This window comes from Mya arenaria, chromosome 16, assembly GCF_026914265.1.
Source record: "Mya arenaria isolate MELC-2E11 chromosome 16, ASM2691426v1".
Taxonomy (NCBI): Eukaryota; Metazoa; Mollusca; class Bivalvia; order Myida; family Myidae; genus Mya; species Mya arenaria.
This window is the reverse complement of record NC_069137.1, coordinates 14,415,601-14,435,858: the sequence shown is the minus strand read 5'-3', so window position 1 is coordinate 14,435,858 and position 20,258 is coordinate 14,415,601. Positions and strand designations below refer to the sequence as shown.

Genomic DNA, 20,258 nt, shown 5'->3' with positions numbered 1-20,258 from the left:
TACTACACGTACAATTTATAAAAAAAAAAACTATTTCTGTTATGACCAAATTCACTTTCATGCTTGTATACATTTGTACACTTGAAACTGCTTGTCGTTGTTACTCGTCGGCGAACATTAGACCTAAAGGCCTATATAGTTAATTGAATATTGATTTCGTTTGTTTTACTATCCCAGATCCACAGCTTCCTCCTAAAATCGATGATACTGCATAAACAGTGAATAGGCTGAACTTGAATTATCACATTATCGGGTCAAAATTAATGCCTCCTTTCCGTTACGCTTGAAACAAAACATATATAGTTGTATACGATCAGAGGCCTTGCGTAAATCGACATTCAAACAATAGACCCCCACCGCCCCCCCCCCCCCCCTGCCAGGAGCCGTGTGTATATCTATGTGCATAACTTCGTCATTTATAAACATGTTTAACAGAAATGTATTAAGGGCCTACACATGTATTAGTATTAATTGTAAACGAACAGAAGTTTGATTCAGTATCAAACTTGGAAATTCCAACGAAGTCTCCGCAGGCCAAACGGAGTTTATTGGCTATTTGAGTTATTCATTCATTGTTTATGAGTGAATAAGCTTTATATTAGGACAGACACAAGGATGGTTTTAAAATGACAGTACAACTATCGCATGTATACTCTGGGATTTATAAATGGTTGTATTCGTCCCAAATAAAGTGCATATTGATGTCGATGGAACAGCATTTTGGAACTGGCGTTTATTTTAGTGTGATCTCCATTGGAAATTTTTGTGCTATTTTTAGAGGATTGCAACCACATCGGTCTTGCGTTTTCTGCAGATATGAGCGCGGGCGAGGGTTTCAGGAAAGGACACAGTGAATTTCACCCTAAGGAACTGAATCATGCGGTAACTACAATATTTATATGTCGAAATTGTTGCAATATTCATCTTGTAATATGTTAGTATACATGCACATGTATATGCATTAGTTGTATATAGATCAAAGCAAAGAAAACGCAGCATGAACAACAATTGTTAATATAAAAGGTTTATATATCCGTGATGAATAGAGACTTCAAATATCTATTATACATAATAAAATACTATAATGCCAAAAATATCGTCCATTTAAAGGAGGGCCACAGACATTCTGCTAATTGTGTGTAACATTAATTTTGTGGATTGTATTATATAATCCGTTCCAAATATGATAATTCAATTATACTATTTCACATTCTAGCTCGACGCCTTCCTTCTTATTCATTGTATGGACCGACTAGTAGTAAAATACATATTATTTATTGGTTAAATATTTTGTATCTTTAGGACCTTACTACCCCAAGGGAAGGGGTTGAGGAGCGGCCTCGAACATCTGTTCCGATACTAGGAGTACCGTACGATGTGTTTTGTAGTGCACTCTTTTTCCTTCTTGAAGACTGGGTACAGAACAAACTTCCTGATAAACCTCCTGCAGATCTTCGGCAATGGGAGAAAGATGCTTTCTTAAAAGTCAACAAATTAAACAGTGAAGGAATACATGGGGACATTAACGACCAAGTTGAAGAGGTCAAGTATACATATAGAAAATTAATTGAGTTGAAAGTTCTTTGCCATTTTCGAATCGTTGCAACTCACAGAATTTGGCTCCGAAAAGTTTACAAGCTATGTTTAGAAATAGGAATCCAGTTTCCAGAAAACGTGGAATCCCTTGTTAACAAACACGATTTCAGCAAATATACACACAAAGAAGTGCTTGGTTATGCTATCATGTTCCAAGATGGAAATTTGGACTTCCGAGAACTTACTTTAGATGATGAAAAAGTGGAATGGAAAAACACTTTGTACAACCACTATGCTCACAACCCACACCATCCCGAATATTTCTATCCCGAGGATACGCAGACGGGGGTGAGAGAGAAAACGAAACCAATTCGAGAACTGGACTCGGAGGATGGTTTGTGCTACCTTCTTGAAAGTATATTGGACATGCTGGCATCCCGCGGTGAAAGGTTCCTGAAGGACGACCCTGTTATTTCGTTGCAAAAGTTATTTGAAATGCCAAGGCGATATCTTCAACGGTATCATGAAAGTGATCAGGATTTTGTTGAGGAGACAATGCAGGAGTGGTCAAATATTGCGCAAGAATATTTAGCGAAAGAGGAAAATAGAGAAAAATTAAATGGAATGTTTGACAATCGAAGGAAAGTGACATATGATTTTCCCGATACCTCGTAAACTGGTTGTAAAGACTTTTTTTTTGTTTATATCATACATGTAGTTATTTTTTATTCTGATTTACGCGGATATAAATATGCGATATGTATCTTTAAATTTATGTAATTTTTACCACTTTCAACCAATATTGTCTAATTAATTTTGAATGTTTTGAACACAAGTTACATTAAAATATTAAAACTAACTATGTTGCGCGTCAGCTTATGAGATAACCTGTTATAGGTATGTGTACTAATATCATGAAGATCGTGACTGTGACTAATATATTACAATGTTCGTTGATGGTATCACAATGTTCGTTGATGGTATCACAATGTTCGTTGATGGTATCACAATGTTCGTTGATGGTATCACAATGTTCGTTGATGGTATTACAATGTTCGTTGATGGTATTACAATGTTCGTATGTTCGTTGATGGTATTACAATGTTCGTTGATGGTATCACAATGTTCGTTGATGGTATCACAATGTTCGTTGATGGTATTACAATGTTCGTTGATGGTATTACAGTGTTCGTTGATGGTATCACAATGTTCGTTGATGGTATCACAATGTTCGTTGATGGTATTACAATGTTCGTTGATGGTATCACAATGTTCGTTGATGGTATTGCAATGTTCGTTGATGGTATCACAATGTTCGTTGATGGTATCGCAATGTTCGTTGATGGTATTACAATGTTCGTTGATGGTATTACAATGTTCGTTGATGGTATCACAATGTTCGTTGATGGTATTACAATGTTCGTTGATGGTATCACAATGTTCGTTGATGGTATCACAATGTTCGTTGATGGTATTACCATGTTCGTTCATGGTATTACAATGTTCGTTGGTGGTATTACAATGTTCGTTGATGGTATCACAATGTTCGTTGATGGTATTACAATGTTCGTTGATGGTATTACAATGTTCGTTGATGGTATTACAATGTTCGTTGATGGTGTATTACATGTTATAGCCCGAGTAGATTTGTTATCGCTTTTGCAAACTATTTGGTATACAAAAGGGAATTATTAGTATTAGTAAGTTTAATAAATTGAAACAGCATGTCGTTGTTCCTTTTTTTCGAACTTTGTATGTTGGCATCCCCGACCCCTTTCCACAAATATAACAGGAAAAAAAACGCCCATGATACGGAAAAACAAAGCTGTGGTTTGTTGTTTAAGTACATTTTTTGCATGACTATGTTAATATAGTATTTGTTCTTTATATTTAATAATATTTTATTGCATCAGCAATGGGTATTTTCACTATTTTGTGGTCTGAGATGACGTCAATCACACTGTCCATGTCCTGTTTATATTGTAACTCTATCGCGGGAATGAAATTGACTCGTACGTGAAAATATTGTTGGTGAATGAAATAGGTCATATAAAATAGCATTACTGTGAAAACGACAAGTTGCTGTCTTCGACCAAATACTAGTAGTTCGTAAAATGCTTATCAATACATCTTATCAAGAACACTTGTTTTCTACCCGTTTCGTCTTTATCACCAATGCAATTTAAACCCGTAACTTTCGATGGGATCGATTGTTGTTGTTTTGTAAGCAAACGATTTGCTTTCATGGTAAATTTTGGCGATCTACAGAAAATGAGGCGCGGCGCATAATCTTACCCTCTACAAGGCGATATAAATAACGCCATCGTCAAACTCGATCTACCTATGATGGAACCTATATGATACCCTTATATGTTTTATTTCAAAATACTGCGTTGATTTGTTATAAAGAAAGCCAACTATACTGAAAACTATAAAAAAAATATACACAATGGTAACTCTAGGGACAAGCCCAGTAGTCAAATATTCAAATATAAACCCTGTTTAGACGTACATGGTAAAGACCCGGATCAAAATAGCAACAAATAATGGGATTTCCGCATTGGAGCTGTCAGTGAAACACGAGCTCATTGGAGACAATCTAATACAAAGTTTGCACTCGAAACATGATTCAAAGCATGCAATTTTTCTGAAAAAAAAACCTTTATCCGAGCTCGGGCCCACATATATGATTAAATTAGAGTTGAATAATAAATACCGTTTAAGCATGCTTAAAGCCATACACTCAATTGTAATTATGCAACTTTCCAAATGTAGAGACCCTATTATAATATATAGGTAAACATGCACATATCATATGTCCAAGTTCTTCTACCTAGAATATCATACACCAAATACTAAGTATTTCGTTTCGATTCAATACTAACCTTTCTTTTTTTTCTTTTCTCATAAAGACATGCTTTTCTCAGATTTTCCTTAAAAAGGTTCTGTTTAGCATTGGCTAAACACTTTGAGTCGAGCGTACATGCTAAGTAGAATAATATTTCTTTATGGGATTTTTTTTGTAAAAACATAAAAAGCTTAAATATAAATTTGTTTAACATATCAAGAATGCTTTGGTGTAATTGTGTACGATTAGATCAATAGAAGTTAAATCACAAAGAGTATCGTTGACATTTTGCAAAAGTAAGCTTGAAGGCTACACCAATTTATTTTTCGTCCTTCGGATTTTGGCTGATAAAAATGAAGCGAGCGACCGAACTAAAAACAAATTTCCCAATCGGAACTCCTCGGCTAGTATCAAGATATGGCGAAGCTTGCCGGAGATGGCCGAGTTGTTACGATTGCAAATTTCCATATTTTTAAAAAGCAGGAGTAACAAAGGGCGAAACATTTTTGCTCTTTTGACATATAATTGATATAATAAACAAAAATTCTGAACACTTTTAACGCTATATAATTTCGCTAAGTTTAAGGAAATATTGTTATTCCAAGTAAAGTCCTTCAATGCGGGAAATAATAGCAAATATAAATCACATGAACATTGGCAAACGGTTTTTGAGCTATTCATTGTATAAATATTTAAATATTGGCAGTTATTGCAACCCACTCCTATTATGTGTATATGATTGAATGTAATCGTGAGGCCAGACGTGTTTCTTGAAAAAATATTAACATCCCATTAAAGTGTTTCAATTTATAAGTTGTTATTAATTACTCAAAATTGTTGCATGCGGAAAAGTCCATTCAGTTTAAACGAAGGGCATTTGTATAGGTGGTCCTGGGTGGCTGTGGTCTTATAGAGTTTTAAGGTTTGCCTGCGCCCAGGCTTGCTGAAATATTTATTTGAGGCCGACCAGACTGCGCATGTCACCTTGGTTACATATTTTAATTTCTTTCCGAAGACTTTAAATAATCTGACCAATCAGAGAGGGCCAATTTATAACGTTGTTTAAACTTGTGGCTCAACTCTGTTGTATATATTATGATGTACTTGTTGTGTTCGAATGATTTTAAATGTTTTCTTAATTGTTTCCATGCAATAAATCGATTGAATAAAAATGTTGCAACCAATCGTTCATATGATACTCGAAGCCATATATTTGATCTTCTATTAAATACACATTACTTTATAGTAATTAAAACCAGAAAATAGTGGCATATACTTTTATAAAATTGAATTTAATGGAATTAAGTTCAACTCTTTTTGTCGTTCTGTGATCAAACATGATCATCGGCGGCTATGCTAACATATTGGTACATGATTGTATTGTACTAAACTTCTTTTCGTAAACTGTATATTTAGTGTTACTTAAATCGTCTTCAAAAACAGCGTGGTTTTTCATGATAAGTTTTTTTCAAATCGTTTTTTTTTCTTACAAGGATGCATATGGCCCATATCTTGAAATGTGATTTTAATGTTATTTCTAAAACTTAAAAACGTATTTGATAAAAATTAATCGATATGACCAACGATTTAAACATTTTAATACATACTAGGCATGCAATTAAAGCAATATTATAATATAGACAAACATAATTTTGAATATGACACAAACCCCGTAGCGTAGCATATTGCGCCTCAAACAAAAATGACGCAACGCCATTGGGCCAGGACTGGTCACACGGTGACCCCATATTTTTCCATATAGGGTCACAAAATTTATATCCTTCCAAAATGGCGTCTATTTTCCGATTCCGATTAATAAATAAAACATTTAAACATGTAAACAGGTATATATCCCATATCGGGTCACCTACTAACCTCGTTACTTATAATATATCTCCATATGCATGTATGTGCCCAATCTTGTCAATATTTATTGCTGAATACATATTTTATGTAAGATTGTTTTTCGATCATGAGAAAGGAGTCGATTCACATAATTAGATAAGTCAATATGTTTATATCAAATATATAATATAACCTGTTCAAGCTTACGTCATGAGCATTTAAATACAAACTTATTTACGATTCTTTCTTTTGAATCCAATTTATAATATCAAAACAATTAAACAAATCAGCATCAAACTATGCAACCTTTTTTATCATAATGACACAAGATACAAGATACAAGAATCTTTATTTACAGTCGGGTATATGTTAACAAGAAACATTAGCTCAATGAGCTATTTTCCGACATGAATAACAATCATACATAATGAAAAAAACGAGGTCATCCCAGTAAAGTTCTGTACTATGCAAACAAACCTAGGTTATTCTTATAGTCTAATTATCAACAATTTGTTGATTTTTAAACGAACAATTATATAAACGTCCATGTTTTCGGTGCTTTTCCATTTTCGTACAAACATGAATCAATTTTATTTTGTTTTTATAACAAATTCAAAAAGTCGCGACAATTTACCATTGCCCGACACTCATTTGATGAAACTAACGCCTGGGCGGTTTAACTTACGCGCAAATATAACACGTGACCACACAAAGGGCGGGGCTAGTGGGTAAAATAAGTGCGAACACCAAACAAGTTAAAAATTCATATGGACGATCTACGGAAAAGCTAGGATGCGAGCTTTCCCGGCCTGCAGCCTCGCTGCCCAGTCGTTCCATTTTCTGTAGATTGCCAGAATGAACTCTTACATATCCACAGAAATCGCTTTCAATTTTGCGGTTTTTAAATGCCATAAATTATCAAGTTCCGCTTGCGCTCTTTTGCTTTTAGATCGATGGTATTGTTATGTAAACGACAGGATCCTTTCATCTTGTTCATCCACTTCATTGCCCATGGTACTGATCGTTTCTGAAAGGTCATTGGCGCTGCCCTGCGACTGCTCAACAAAGTCAACTTTAGAATTGCAAATTTAGTTTTTAAGTACTTGTGTTCTCAAAGGAGGCCAGGCCAAACACGTCAGTAAAATTTCTTTTCTCTAACCCCAGATCCAAATAATAGGTCATACTGCAAATCCATATCTTGCCCAGGGGCAAAGATAAAAGTATATCCGTCTGTAAAAATAAACTAAATACATTTCAACACTATTTTGTTTAACTAATGCACCATTCAATTGTAACCACGCCCCTCAGGTCCGGGGAATAGCGAGGACGATCGGTCCAGCCAAGCCCGGGTAAAATCCCCGCGCTGCGGGAACGGACTGCCAGTAAAAAACCCGATAAATGCCCCCGCCTTCCAGGAAACCTAGGTAAAGCCCATTCCCCGCTATTTTTTGGCGCGAAGACAAAACCACCGCATTCACCCGGCACTGCAGGGCCACCTTGTAAAACACGGCCCGTTTCACCCGCTATCCCCGGTATAACCTCCGGGGGCCGTGGTTACAATTGACTAGTGCATAAGGTTGGACAAAATGCATCTTCCACGATCGCTTGCATCTTCCATCATCCCAATCCTATCGCGGGGTGTTCACATCATTCTGCATTATATCATATAAATCTTCATGTATGGATATTTATAAAGATTTTCGTCCTGCCATTATGGGTTTTTTTTATTCGTTATCAATGACACTTATTAAATGAATCGGAAGTTTGTTTGTTTTAATTAATAGATGATAATTGACTTTCGATTCAGCCAATCCCGGGTAAAATCCCCGTCCTGCGGGGACGAACTGCTGGTAAAATCCACGCCAAATGCCCCCGCATCACGGGATACCTAGGTAAGGCCCATTCCCCGCTATCAGCGAAAATGAGCGGAAAAAAACACCGCAAGCACTCGGGACTGTGGGCCGCCTGAAAGATAAAAACACACACACTGTATTCAAAAAGCAGCAAATAACTCTCGAAAGACAATAATAGAACTGAGACAATCGGAACACCTCGACCATTATACAACGAAGCTTTCCGAAAGCGGTTTGCACGAGAAAAACGAAGCCGGTGATTCATAATTGTTTCTCCCAGAAGTTAGAAGAAGTAAGTGTTCTAATCTTCACTACTGTTAAGTTTATCTTTTATATGAAGTCATTTTTTTATAGAATTCACGAATTCAACATCGCACATATTTATAAGAACTTCTTGAGTTTTCAAACTAAACTATACTTTTCATTATATGTTTATATTGGAATTCATAGTCAAATTCATGAATTCAACATCGACCCTCCCTCCATCTTGCTCCCCGACGCCCCCCCCCCCCACACTCCTTATGGCTCCCTTACCTCAGACCCCACCCATACAATGTTTATGTGTGGAATTGAACAGTATTTCGAAACAGGGTGTGAAAATCTGGTTGAATCCGATATTCTTGTTTGTTTAACGAGTGAACTTTAAAGATGTATTCTTACTCTCAAATAAGATTTATCGCAATAAATACAAATGTTTTAGTATACAAACGATGAATAAATGTTGAAAACAATGTTTCTTAAGAAGGATACCCAGTTTAATTTGAAATAAAGGTGCAGACAACACGGTATTTATAAGGTAGAAAAGGTAGATTACTGTAAATCTTTTAGCACTCACCAATCATTTAATAGTTTAAGGTGTTCAGCTTTTAAATACACAGTTACAATCGTGTTATCAGTAATTAATATTTTGAATAAATGCATTTTTTAGTAAGAAGTTAAAGGTTTATTACTCAAAATGTATGTTTGTTATACATGTGTACGGTATATATTGAATTTGAATAAGAGTGTCACTTTAAGCAATCATGATGATGATTTCAATTAATTTCTAAAGCAAAATGTTGTTGTTGTTGAGAAAACATAACAACACAACGCATACTTAAAAATTGCACATTAATTGCAAAATGATGCACACTGCATCAAGTAAGCTTTCATAGCATATTAAATATTTGTGAACTAGCTTAACACTCAATAACCTGTCTTGTTTCTTGAGATTTTCTGGTACTAAAAATATCATGCAGAGTAATAGTCAAACACACTGTCTTACAAATATCTTGATGCTGTTCATTCACTTGATATGATACCTTACACTTAGTGTTTGAAAATCGGACTCCATCTGCAATCGATAATCGAATCGAATCGGACCAAGCATTTTGATTAACTATTGGACAATAATTGAACGTTCATAATATCAGTAAGGAATACAATCTTTATACAAATAAAAATCACCAATACATGATCATTTAAATGGTTAAACCTGGAATCAGTATGTGTGATGATAATAGTCATGCTTTTTGCAACAGAAAGTAAATTTTTATTTTTTTTCTGGCTTTAATAACTTAACGAGAAAACATAACAACACAACGCATACTTAATAAACTTCATAAAGTTAAATAACTCTGTCTTTGCATATAATGCAAACAATGGCCCTTTATTATTCAACTAAGAAATTCTGGTTTTGCTTGTAACCAAATTTAAGTCAATGTTATAGAAAATGCATCACTCTTTTTTCCCCTCTTGGCACAAATTAAGTGCAGAAACTTGGCTATGCAAATATAAAATACATCATATTGCATTGAAACTTCATACAAGGGCTCCAAACCATCTGACCTTCTTATACCTAAAGTCAATATTACAGTAACTTCTTTGTGTATTGATTTGAAACTAATAAAATTATGTATGATAACTGCATATGCATATAAGAAAATTTTGCCCCTGTATTGTTTTACTTATAAATTCAGATTAAAGTTTTGCATTTTTAGCTCGACTATTCGAAGAAATAATTGCCCTTTATATTTTCGACTTAGAAATTCTGGTTGAGGTTTTGCATGTAAGCACACATAGGTACATAATTGAGCAACTACTTGATGTATTGCATTGAGACTTTATACAATGGTACTTAAAATCGAACCTACTTAATTAACCAAGTTAGATAACTTTAGGATGCATTTAATGCAGAATAATTGCCCTTTATTATTCAACTTAGAAATTCTTGTTAAGGTTTTTCATGTAACCACATTTAAGTCAATATCTCAGCAAATACATCATGTATTGCATTGAAACTTTAGATATATGTATTCCCAACTATCTAACCTACTTAATTAATGAAGTAAGATAACACTTGTTTGAATATAATGCAAATTATGGGCCTTTATTATTTGACTTAGAAATTCTGGTTAAGGTTTTCCATGTAAGCACAAATAGGTTAATATCTCAGCAACTACTTGAGGTATCGCATTTAGACTTTATAAAATGGTACTCAGCCATTCAATCTACTTAAATAACCAAGTAAGATAACTCTAGTTTGCATTAAATTCAAATAATGGCCCTTTTTTATTTGCCATGGAAATTCTGGTTAAGGTTTTGCATGTAACCACTTTTAAGTCAATACCTCAGCAAATACATCATGTATTGCATTGAAACTTTATACACAGGCTCCCAGCCATTTAACCATCTTAATTAATCAATTTAGAGAACTCTATCTTGCATATAATATAAATTTTACCCCTTCATTATTCGACTTAGAAATTCTGGTTAAGGTTTGGCATGAAAGCACATATAGATTAATATCTCACCAACTACTTGATTTATTGAATTGAGACTTAATACAGTGATCCATGCATGTTTCACCAAATTTTTCAATCCTTACACTGAAGAGCAGCGGAATAGTCGAGCGCACTGTCTCTTTGACAGCTCTTGTTACTGTGTACAATCGAAACTTTGTACACTGGCTCAATAATTCAAACTTCTTTATTAATTAAGATAACTCTATCTTGTATATAATTTAAATTATGCCCCTTTATTACGCAGAAATTCTTGTTTAGGTTTGCATGTAAGTACTTTTAAGTCAATAACTTTAACAATTAAGTATTGTAAGTACTAACCCTATTTTTGCATATAATGCAAATTTTCCCCTTTATTTTTTGGCTTAGAAATTCTGGTTAATGTTTTGCATTTAATCTAATTTGATAGGTGATCCATGCATGTTTCTCCAAACTATTCAATCCTTAAACTAAAGTATCTCGCTCATGGTTTGTAACATGCATTTTTTTTAATTACGAAATAAACTTTTGCAAATCATAAGGAATGTTAGAACAAAAATACCAAAAGCTGGAACCCTTTAGCAAATGTTGATATTTGTTCAAATATTGTCTTTAATGCACTCTCACAGATTGGACGTTTTGACAACTTTTTTTTTTTTGTCTTGAAACGAGCCAATTTTTGCGATATTCCATGGAAACCAGTGATATTAGACTGCTGACAAAAGTTCACAACGCAGATTTTTATATTTAAGTTCAAAAATTAATGTTTTATGCATTTTTCTTAAACCATTAGTAACGGTTTAAGCCATAAAACATTAATTTTCGAACGGAAATATGAATATATTTTTTGTCAGCAGTTTTATATCACTGGTTTGCAGATATTTACGAAAAAATTTGCTCTTTCAAAGACAAAAAATAAAAAAGTTGTAAAAATGGTAAATCTGTGAGAGTGCAGCTTTAAAGACCACATTTTCCACATTTTTTAACGCGATTGAAAATTAATTACGGCTGTGGTGTTGCGTGTTTGGTTGATTGACTTCACCACGTAGAGTTATCAATGTATTTATAACAGGTCAACATATCCACCAATTCTACTTTTTTCTTGGCTCTTCCAACATGGGTTCGAACCCTACTAAAACCAAATTACTTTTTAATGCTTTAACTGTTTTTTTTCTGCAATTTCGATATCATAGAGTAAAATAATGATACAATAAGTGTTTTCAGATGCATTACCGGCAAAACTAATTTTTGGTCCAAAAACATGAGCGAGTCACTTTAAAAGCGGCGAGCAAGTTGTCTTTGTGACAGCTCTTGTTATTATTTGCAACAAGGTACAGGTAACAGGCTGATGTGCTAGTTTAGAACTAGTAATCAAACTTGTGTCAGGACATTAAGTTCATAAAACCTCTCTGAAAGAGTTGTATTGTTAATATTTCATTTAAAATGCCACTTTTCTTTTTCAGAATGAATGACATGATGAGTGTAAGTATGGATAGGCTACAAGTAAAGTCTTTTGGGGAATTGTCGTTCATAAATAATATTCCTAGTATGTGTTTTAGAAAATCCAAACTTTAATAGCGATCTATGTACAGTTTTTGTACAGTTTATATTATTTTGAGTATCAGTTATACAATTTTTAAAAATAAAAAAGTGCTCATACCTTCTTTCAGAATGCTAACAATATCCTAAGAAAAAGTCAAACGTGGGTAGGTAAAAGGACCCCCAAAACATTCTGGAGAGATAAGGAGGCCGTCATAGCCTGTGTGACGAAGACCAGGGTATGTCATACTTTTAGTCATATGCTGTAAAAATCTGCCTGTTACCACAATGTCATGTGTCAAGGTCATATTTGGAAGTCATTATATATTGGCCGTTTTGAACATCAATGCAATTGTCAATGTCTCAGTCCAAACTTTATCATAAATTGATTGAAAATATGTCCTACATTGGAAGATGTGTTGTTCATGCCACTTTTACCATGAAAATTGTCCCTTTATTTTTTTGCTTTAAATCATCTGATAGTGGTTTTGCATGATAACACAAGAAAGTCAATGATTCAGCAGCTTCTTGGTGTATTATATTGATCTACAAGAATAGGAATTATTTTAAAAGCTATGAATAATCTTTCTGGATAATACTATTGTCATCATTGTTGTACTAAAATTCAAATGCATCATGCTTGTAGTAAACACAATTTCACACCCTATTGCATGAAATACATTTTTCTAAAAACATTTGGAAACTAAATTCACTATTCGGTATCAGTGTTGTTCATATTTTGAAAGAAAATATAGCAGTATCAATTAAAACATGCAGGATGATATAAACACAAACATGCACAAATGTAACTTATAATTATGCCCCCCTTCGAAGAAGAGGGGTATATTGCTTTGCACAGGCATGTCGGTATGTCCGTCGGTCGGTCCGTCAGTCGGTCCGTCGGTAGACCAAAGCTTGTCCGAGTGATAACTCAACAATTCCTGGACGTATGGTCATCAAACTTGACATGAAGGTTGGCCTGACCAGTAGATGACCCCTATTGATTTAAGGGCTCATCGGGTCAAAGGTCAAGGTCACAGTGACCTGTAATGGTAAATCATTTTAAAGCTTGTCCGAGTGATAACTCAACAATGCCTAGACCTTTGGTCATCAAACTTGATATGGAAGTTGGGCCTGACCAGTAAATGACCCCTATTGTTTTTGGGGGTCATCGGGCCAAAGGTCATGTTCACAGTGACCTTGAATGGTAAAAGGTTGTCCGAGTGATAACTTGACAAAGTCAGCATCCATGGCCCTCATACTTGACATGGAGGTTGGGCCTAACCAGTAGATGACCCCTATGGCTTTGGAGGTCATTGGGCCAAAGATCAAGGTCACAGTGATCTTGAATGGTAAAAGGTTGTTCTAGTGATAACTCGACATAGCCTGCACCCATGGCCCTCATACTTAACATGAAGGTTGGGCCTGTCCAGTAGATGACCCCTATTGATTTAAAGGCACATCGGGTCAAAGGTCAAGGTCAGTGTGACCTTTAATGGTAAATAATTTTAAAGCTTGTCCGAGTGATAACTCAACAATGCCTAGACCTATAGTCATCAAACTTGATATGGATGTTGGGCCTGACCAATAGATGACCCCTATTGTTTTTGGGGGTCATCGGGCCAAAGGTCATGGTCACAGTGACCTTGAATGGTAAAAGGTTGTCGGAGTGATAACTTGACAATGCCTGCACCCATGGCCCTCATACTTGACATGGAGGTTGGGCCTGACCAGTAGATGACCCCTATTTTTTGGGGGATCATCGGGCCAAAGGTCAAAGTCACAGTGATCTTGAATGGTAAAAGGTTGTCTGTGTGATAACTCAACAATGCCTGCTCCTATGGCACTCATACTTGACATGGAGGTTGGGCCTGACCAGTAGATGACCCCTATTGTTTTTGGGGGTCATCGGGCCAAAGGTCAAGGTCACAGTGATCTTGAATGGTAAAAGGTTGTCCGAATGATAACTCAACAATGCCTGCACCCATGGCCCTCAAACATGACTTGGAAGTTGAGCCTGACCAGTACATGACCCCTATTGATTTTAGGGGTCAAAGGTCAAGGTCACAGTGACCTTGAAAGTAAACCCGACAATTCCTGGACCTATGGTCATAAAACTTGACATGAAGGGTGGGCCTGACCAGTATATGACCCCTCTTGACTTTTGGGGTCATCGGGCCAAGGTCAAGGTCACAGTAACACTTAACGCAAAAAAATCAACAAATTTTCTCCCAGTGATATCTCAACAATGCCTGAACCTATGATCATCAAACTTGACATGGAAGTTGGGCCTGACCAGAAGATGACCCTTTTTGATTTTAAGAGTCATCGAGTCAAAGGTCAAGTTTACAGTGACCTTGAATGCGAAAATGTTTCGAGTGATAACTCGACAATGCCTGCACCCATGGCTCTCAAACTTGACTTGATGTTGCATCTGATCTGTACATGACCCCTTATGATTTTAGTGGTCATTGGGTCAAAGGTCAAGGTCATAGTGACCTTGAACGAACAAATCTTGTCTGTGTGATAACTTGTCAATGCCAGCATCCATGGCCCTCAAACTTGACATTTAGATTTTTTGTGACCAGCTGATGACTCCTAAAAGGTCATGGTCCTAACACACTCTTTCCTCACACTTTGAATGGTTATAATCTTAAAACTGTCTCAACGGCATCCAATGTCAGTGACAAACCAGCTGTCATTTCGGTCCATGCATATTTCATTCAATTGTCCATATAATCCTGACAACATGGCACTCAGGGGGGCATGATGTTTGACAAACATCTCTTGTTACAGATAGAGATGGAACAGGGTAGAACCCTGCAGGGCAACCTGGAGGCCCTGCTTAAGGTGACCTCTGATCTAGCATTAGAGCTCACCAAAAAAATGGAGGTTTTGGAAAAACTTGTGAGTATTAATTATGCCAAATGAAAATTTAAAACATAAATTAAAGCAAGTAATTTGGTATATACCCATATAGCAAATTCGTATGAAGTTGTACTTTGGGGTTGCACCTTGGAATTAGATGTTCAGTTGATAATTGTAAACCAGAAGTTCTATTCAGTGCAGATACATACAACTTTATATAAAGATTAAAGATGGTTAATAGGAAACATACCATTAATAAAAGGGTTGGGCTTAAGTCAAATTACAGAAATGAGGACAACAGGTTGGGCTATTGAACCTTACTGCAACTAAAGCTATGAAAAGTCTGCTTAGCTTGACTAATTGACCAATAAGGAGAGCTGTTCCAATTGCGATGGCGTCAGCATTTGCTTACCATTTTACCATATTGATATAAGATTTTGCATGTACAGGCATGCTGTCATATCATGCAAATGCATCATTTATGTGATTCAAACTTTAGACTTGTTTTCTCATCTATACAACCTCCTTAAATTATTAACTTAGATTACTCTACCTTACATACCATACAATTACTGGCCTTAACCTTTTGGCATAGAATTCTGGTTAAAGATTTGGATGATAGCAAACATAGGTTGGTATCTCAGCAACTACTTATGTATTGCGTTCTGCATGCCTATTAGTTGTGCCCGTTTATTCTTGACTTAAAAATTCTGGTTAAGGTTTTTTATGTAAGCACATATAAGTCAATAACTTGAAGAACAACTAGTTGATGTAATGCATTGGAGCTTTAATCAAAAACCGTTTGATAACATGGATAGTGCAAACTTTGCCCCTTTATTATTTGACTTAATTCTCTATGCAATCTGTTACAGAGATCCATTTAGATAGTACATGTTTATGGGTCAGTAGAAGAAATGTAATGTTTGCAAGTATAAAATGTGAATAAAAATAAAATATATTATTATTCCTAAACAATAAATATAAGTTGCACATGCTTCATAATTGTATGTGTTTTAAAGCAAGTGCTTTTAAGATCAATATGACTGAGGGCAAGGGACATGGGCAAGTGATGGCATCCATTTTGGTTTTTGTTTTATCACCAGAATACATGTTGTTGTTATTCAGCAGAAAGATGCCACTGAAGTGCTCCAAAATCTGGAAGATTATGAAGAAGTTATGAAGGTAACAACTTTTCAAGTTCAATGCTTTGTTCATATAAGCTATAAATATAAATGTATACATTTAATTCTACCATATCATAAACAATAATTGATTTTTTTTATGAAATCTGGAAATATATACTTTTGTCATTTAGATAATTAACTACAAGTTCTATGTTTAAATGCTAAAAACATAGCGCGACTTATGCATATTTAGTCTTTCAGTTAACTAGATGTGTAAATACATGTATGACATAATTTTTTAAAAGACAAAACAGTTATAGCAATGTCAAATAGTAAATTAAATTTATCAGTCAAACACAGTATTTACTCTAGCTTAATTATTAAAACTTGATGCACTTTTGTGGACATTGTTTATTGTCTTTCACTTTGAACCATGCGGTCTTTTAATCTTTAAGAGCTCAATCCCTTCAATGATATAAAGCAAAATCTATTTAACAAAAAATGAAAAGAAAACGCTGAGTTAATGCCTCAGTCACAGCAATATGTCATTTAAACATCATTTATAGTATACTATAGACACTTGTACTTTTATTCTTTATGAAGTATCGACCAAAGTATATAATACAAATTGTTGTGTTTACCTTGTACTGATGAAAGAAAATACTAACACATGGATACTTGCAAATCACTCGGCCAATATGAAATCATCTAACTAATAAGAAAATATAAACATACTTTAAAGTATGACATTTCATTTGTTAGTTTGTAAGCTTAATGAGATGGCATTGGTAGAAATTTATGATAATGGCTGATGAGCAATATGATTGGCTGTGGAATGTCACCTGTGATAATACTAGGGAGTGTAAGGTGATTGGCTTAGGCAGGCTTAGGCATTAAGCATAAGATTATATGTTCATACCATACATGGTACTGGTTTAAGGTTACAGAAATCCCCTAATTAATCAGTATTTTATTAATTTGCTATAATGTATTCATATGACATTTTATTTGTAAATTTGTAAACTTAATTAGATAATTTTAGCAGAAATTTATAATGAGCAATATGATTGGCTGTTGAACATCACATTGGTAATAATTGGTGATAATGCTGTTAATTGATTGGCTAACAGGCTAATGCATTAAACATATGCTAATACCATACATGATACAGTTTTAAGATTAAACAGTTAAATTAAAGATTTACTTCTTAAGGCCACACAAAATTAATGTTGCTCTCCTCGGATATTTTAATATGGCTATATTTCATAATAAAAAATAACCCTGCTTTTAGTTTGAAACAACTTATATAATTCACTATAACATCATTTGCAACTGTTTTTAGACATAATCATTTTTAGGATTATTTTTGGATTTGTAAAAAAATGATTATTTACAATGGCATCATCAAACATCAAACGTTTTGTTTTTATCATCACAGAAAATGCTATAGCAAGTGCTTTTCAAAACAAAAAGAACAAGTGTATGTTCAGAGTAGTTTTATGGTCAATTAGATGTTTTTATGCACCAATCAATTGTATAAATATTATGGCCTTCCAAAGTGCGGTAAAGTGGGGACTTTGACTTCCGGTCCATTCAATCCCGGGTAAAATACCGGAGCTTCATGGACAAACTGTTGGTAAAATCCCTGCCAAATGCCCCCCCACCCCCTCCCTTCACCACCCCGGAATACCTAGGTAAGGCCCATTTCCCGCTATTTTCAGTGTGAATACTAAACCACTGCAAAAACTTGGCACTGCGGGGTCACCTGAAAGGTAAAAACACTGCCCCGTTATCCCTAGTATACCCAGGTGGGGGCAGTGGTTACAATTGACTGGTCATAATCTCGGATAATGTTGCAAATGAAACCACAATTTAAGGTGATAAACGTAGGCTTACCTATGTTTTGGTCAATCCAGACCAGTCTTTAAAGCGCTATTGATGAAAAGATATTTGTTCATAACTGTAGTTTTGTCAGAATTCGGTCAAAAACGAGCTTAATGCATCAATTTGGACCAAACATTGACTCATGTTCCTGTTACGTTGAGCTGTCATCTTCAGCATCGTCGTAACAAGGTAAATTTTGGTCACTTGTATTATAACTTGAATAAAATAATACTTAGTTGATCATTCTGATTTTCAACTGAGTTTCTAGCAACGAAAATAATAGCTGCCAGTCTCAGATACACATGCTTTATTGCATAATTATATCTTCAATGAATTATTCTTTACTGCATGAGACAATGAACAATGACTTCAAGCATGCTCAAAGCATATTTATTGTCAAAAATAAGATTTAATTTCCAAAATTCAAGCCACATTGTTTACTGGAAGCTGACATTTTGATTAAATTTAATGAAACCCATGCTAAATTGATCAATATACAGTATAAAAACACCATGCATCGGTAACTTCCCTTTTCAGAAACACATAAACTAGCGTAGAAAAATTATAATTGATTATTTTTCAGCCTTTTGAAAAATTATTACCTAAAAAAATTTGAATTGCAATCCAAATAACAGTGCGGGCTCACAATTTTATTTTTTATCTTTTACATTTTCAAAAATTAGGAGCGTTAAATTTGCGGATGAAACATCTTTTTTGTGTGGCCTTAAGTGCAAAAACGTTTTTATATTCACTCAAAATCACTTTATCTAGCCATGGTATGTAGCTGCCATCCTTGCTGCAATGTAATATTTCTTAAGGCAATTACTCTCATTGTAGCAAGTAGCTGACAAGCAAAAAGAACTTTTACCATTCCTGGAGAGGAAGGCAGTGATGGAGTTAACCAAGCCACTACAAGAGGTATACACTCATGATTCAACCATAAGTGATTCATTAGTGTTATTGATATATGTCAATTTCAGTTATGCCACAAGAATGTCTGAATCTTTAAAATATATTTAATTGATGAATCTAACCAAAAAAGTCAATGCCGGTCTGAGTCTTCACAATGTAGTCAATTGGTCCCAACCCTACTCACTATAGTTGATGGTCCAAGTCTACACAATAAAGTCCATGATCCAAGTCTTCACAATATAGTCAATGATCCAAGTCTACACAATATAGTCAATAGTCCAAGTCTACTCAATATAGTCAATAGTCCAAGTCTACACAACAAAGTCAATGATCCAAGTCTTCACAATATAGTCAATAGTCCAAGTCTACACACTATAGTCAATGGTCCAAGTCTACACAATAAAGTCAATGATCCAAGTCTTCACAATATAGTCAATGATCCAAGTCTACACAATATAGTCAATGGTCAAAGTCTACACAATATAGTCAATGGTCCAAGTCTACACAATATAGTCAATGGTCCAAGTCTACACACTATAGTCAATGGTCCAAGTCTACACACTATAGTCAATGGTCCAAGTCTACACAATATAGTCAATGGTCCAAGTCTACACACTATAGTCAATGGTCCAAGTCTACACACTATAGTCAATGGTCCAAGTCTACACAATATAGTCAATGGTCCAAGTCTACACACTATAGTCAATGGTCCAAGTCTACACACTATAGTCAATGGTCCAAGTCTACACAATAAAGTCAATGATCCAAGTCTTCACAATATAGTCAATGATCCAAGTCTACACAATATAGTCAATGGTCAAAGTCTACACAATATAGTCAATGGTCCAAGTCTACACAATATAGTCAATGGTCCAAGTCTACACACTATAGTCAATGGTCCAAGTCTACACACTATAGTCAATGGTCCAAGTCTACACAATATAGTCAATGGTCCAAGTCTACACACTATAGTCAATGGTCCAAGTCTACACACTATAGTCAATGGTCCAAGTCTACACAATATAGTCAATGGTCCAAGTCTACACACTATAGTCAATGGTCCAAGTCTACACACTATAGTCAATGGTCC

General features: G+C 35.0%; 1 protein-coding gene and 1 long non-coding RNA gene across 2 annotated transcripts; both read left to right on the top strand.

Moving 5' to 3' along the window:
- The first annotated feature begins 564 nt into the window (after positions 1-564).
- LOC128221243 (uncharacterized) lies at positions 565-3,261 on the top strand. The gene is made up of 2 exons (XM_052929781.1): positions 565-882; positions 1,303-3,261. Exons 1-2 carry the CDS (start codon positions 817-819, stop codon positions 2,209-2,211), a joined length of 975 nt encoding a protein of 324 aa, XP_052785741.1. The 5' UTR covers positions 565-816; the 3' UTR covers positions 2,212-3,261.
- An 11,942-nt stretch (positions 3,262-15,203) lies between these two features.
- Positions 15,204-19,195, top strand: LOC128221310 (uncharacterized). Its single transcript, XR_008258958.1, has 3 exons — positions 15,204-15,287; positions 16,374-16,430; positions 19,094-19,195. It is a non-coding gene; the product is annotated as an uncharacterized LOC128221310 (long non-coding RNA).
- Positions 19,196-20,258: the final 1,063 nt, after the last annotated feature.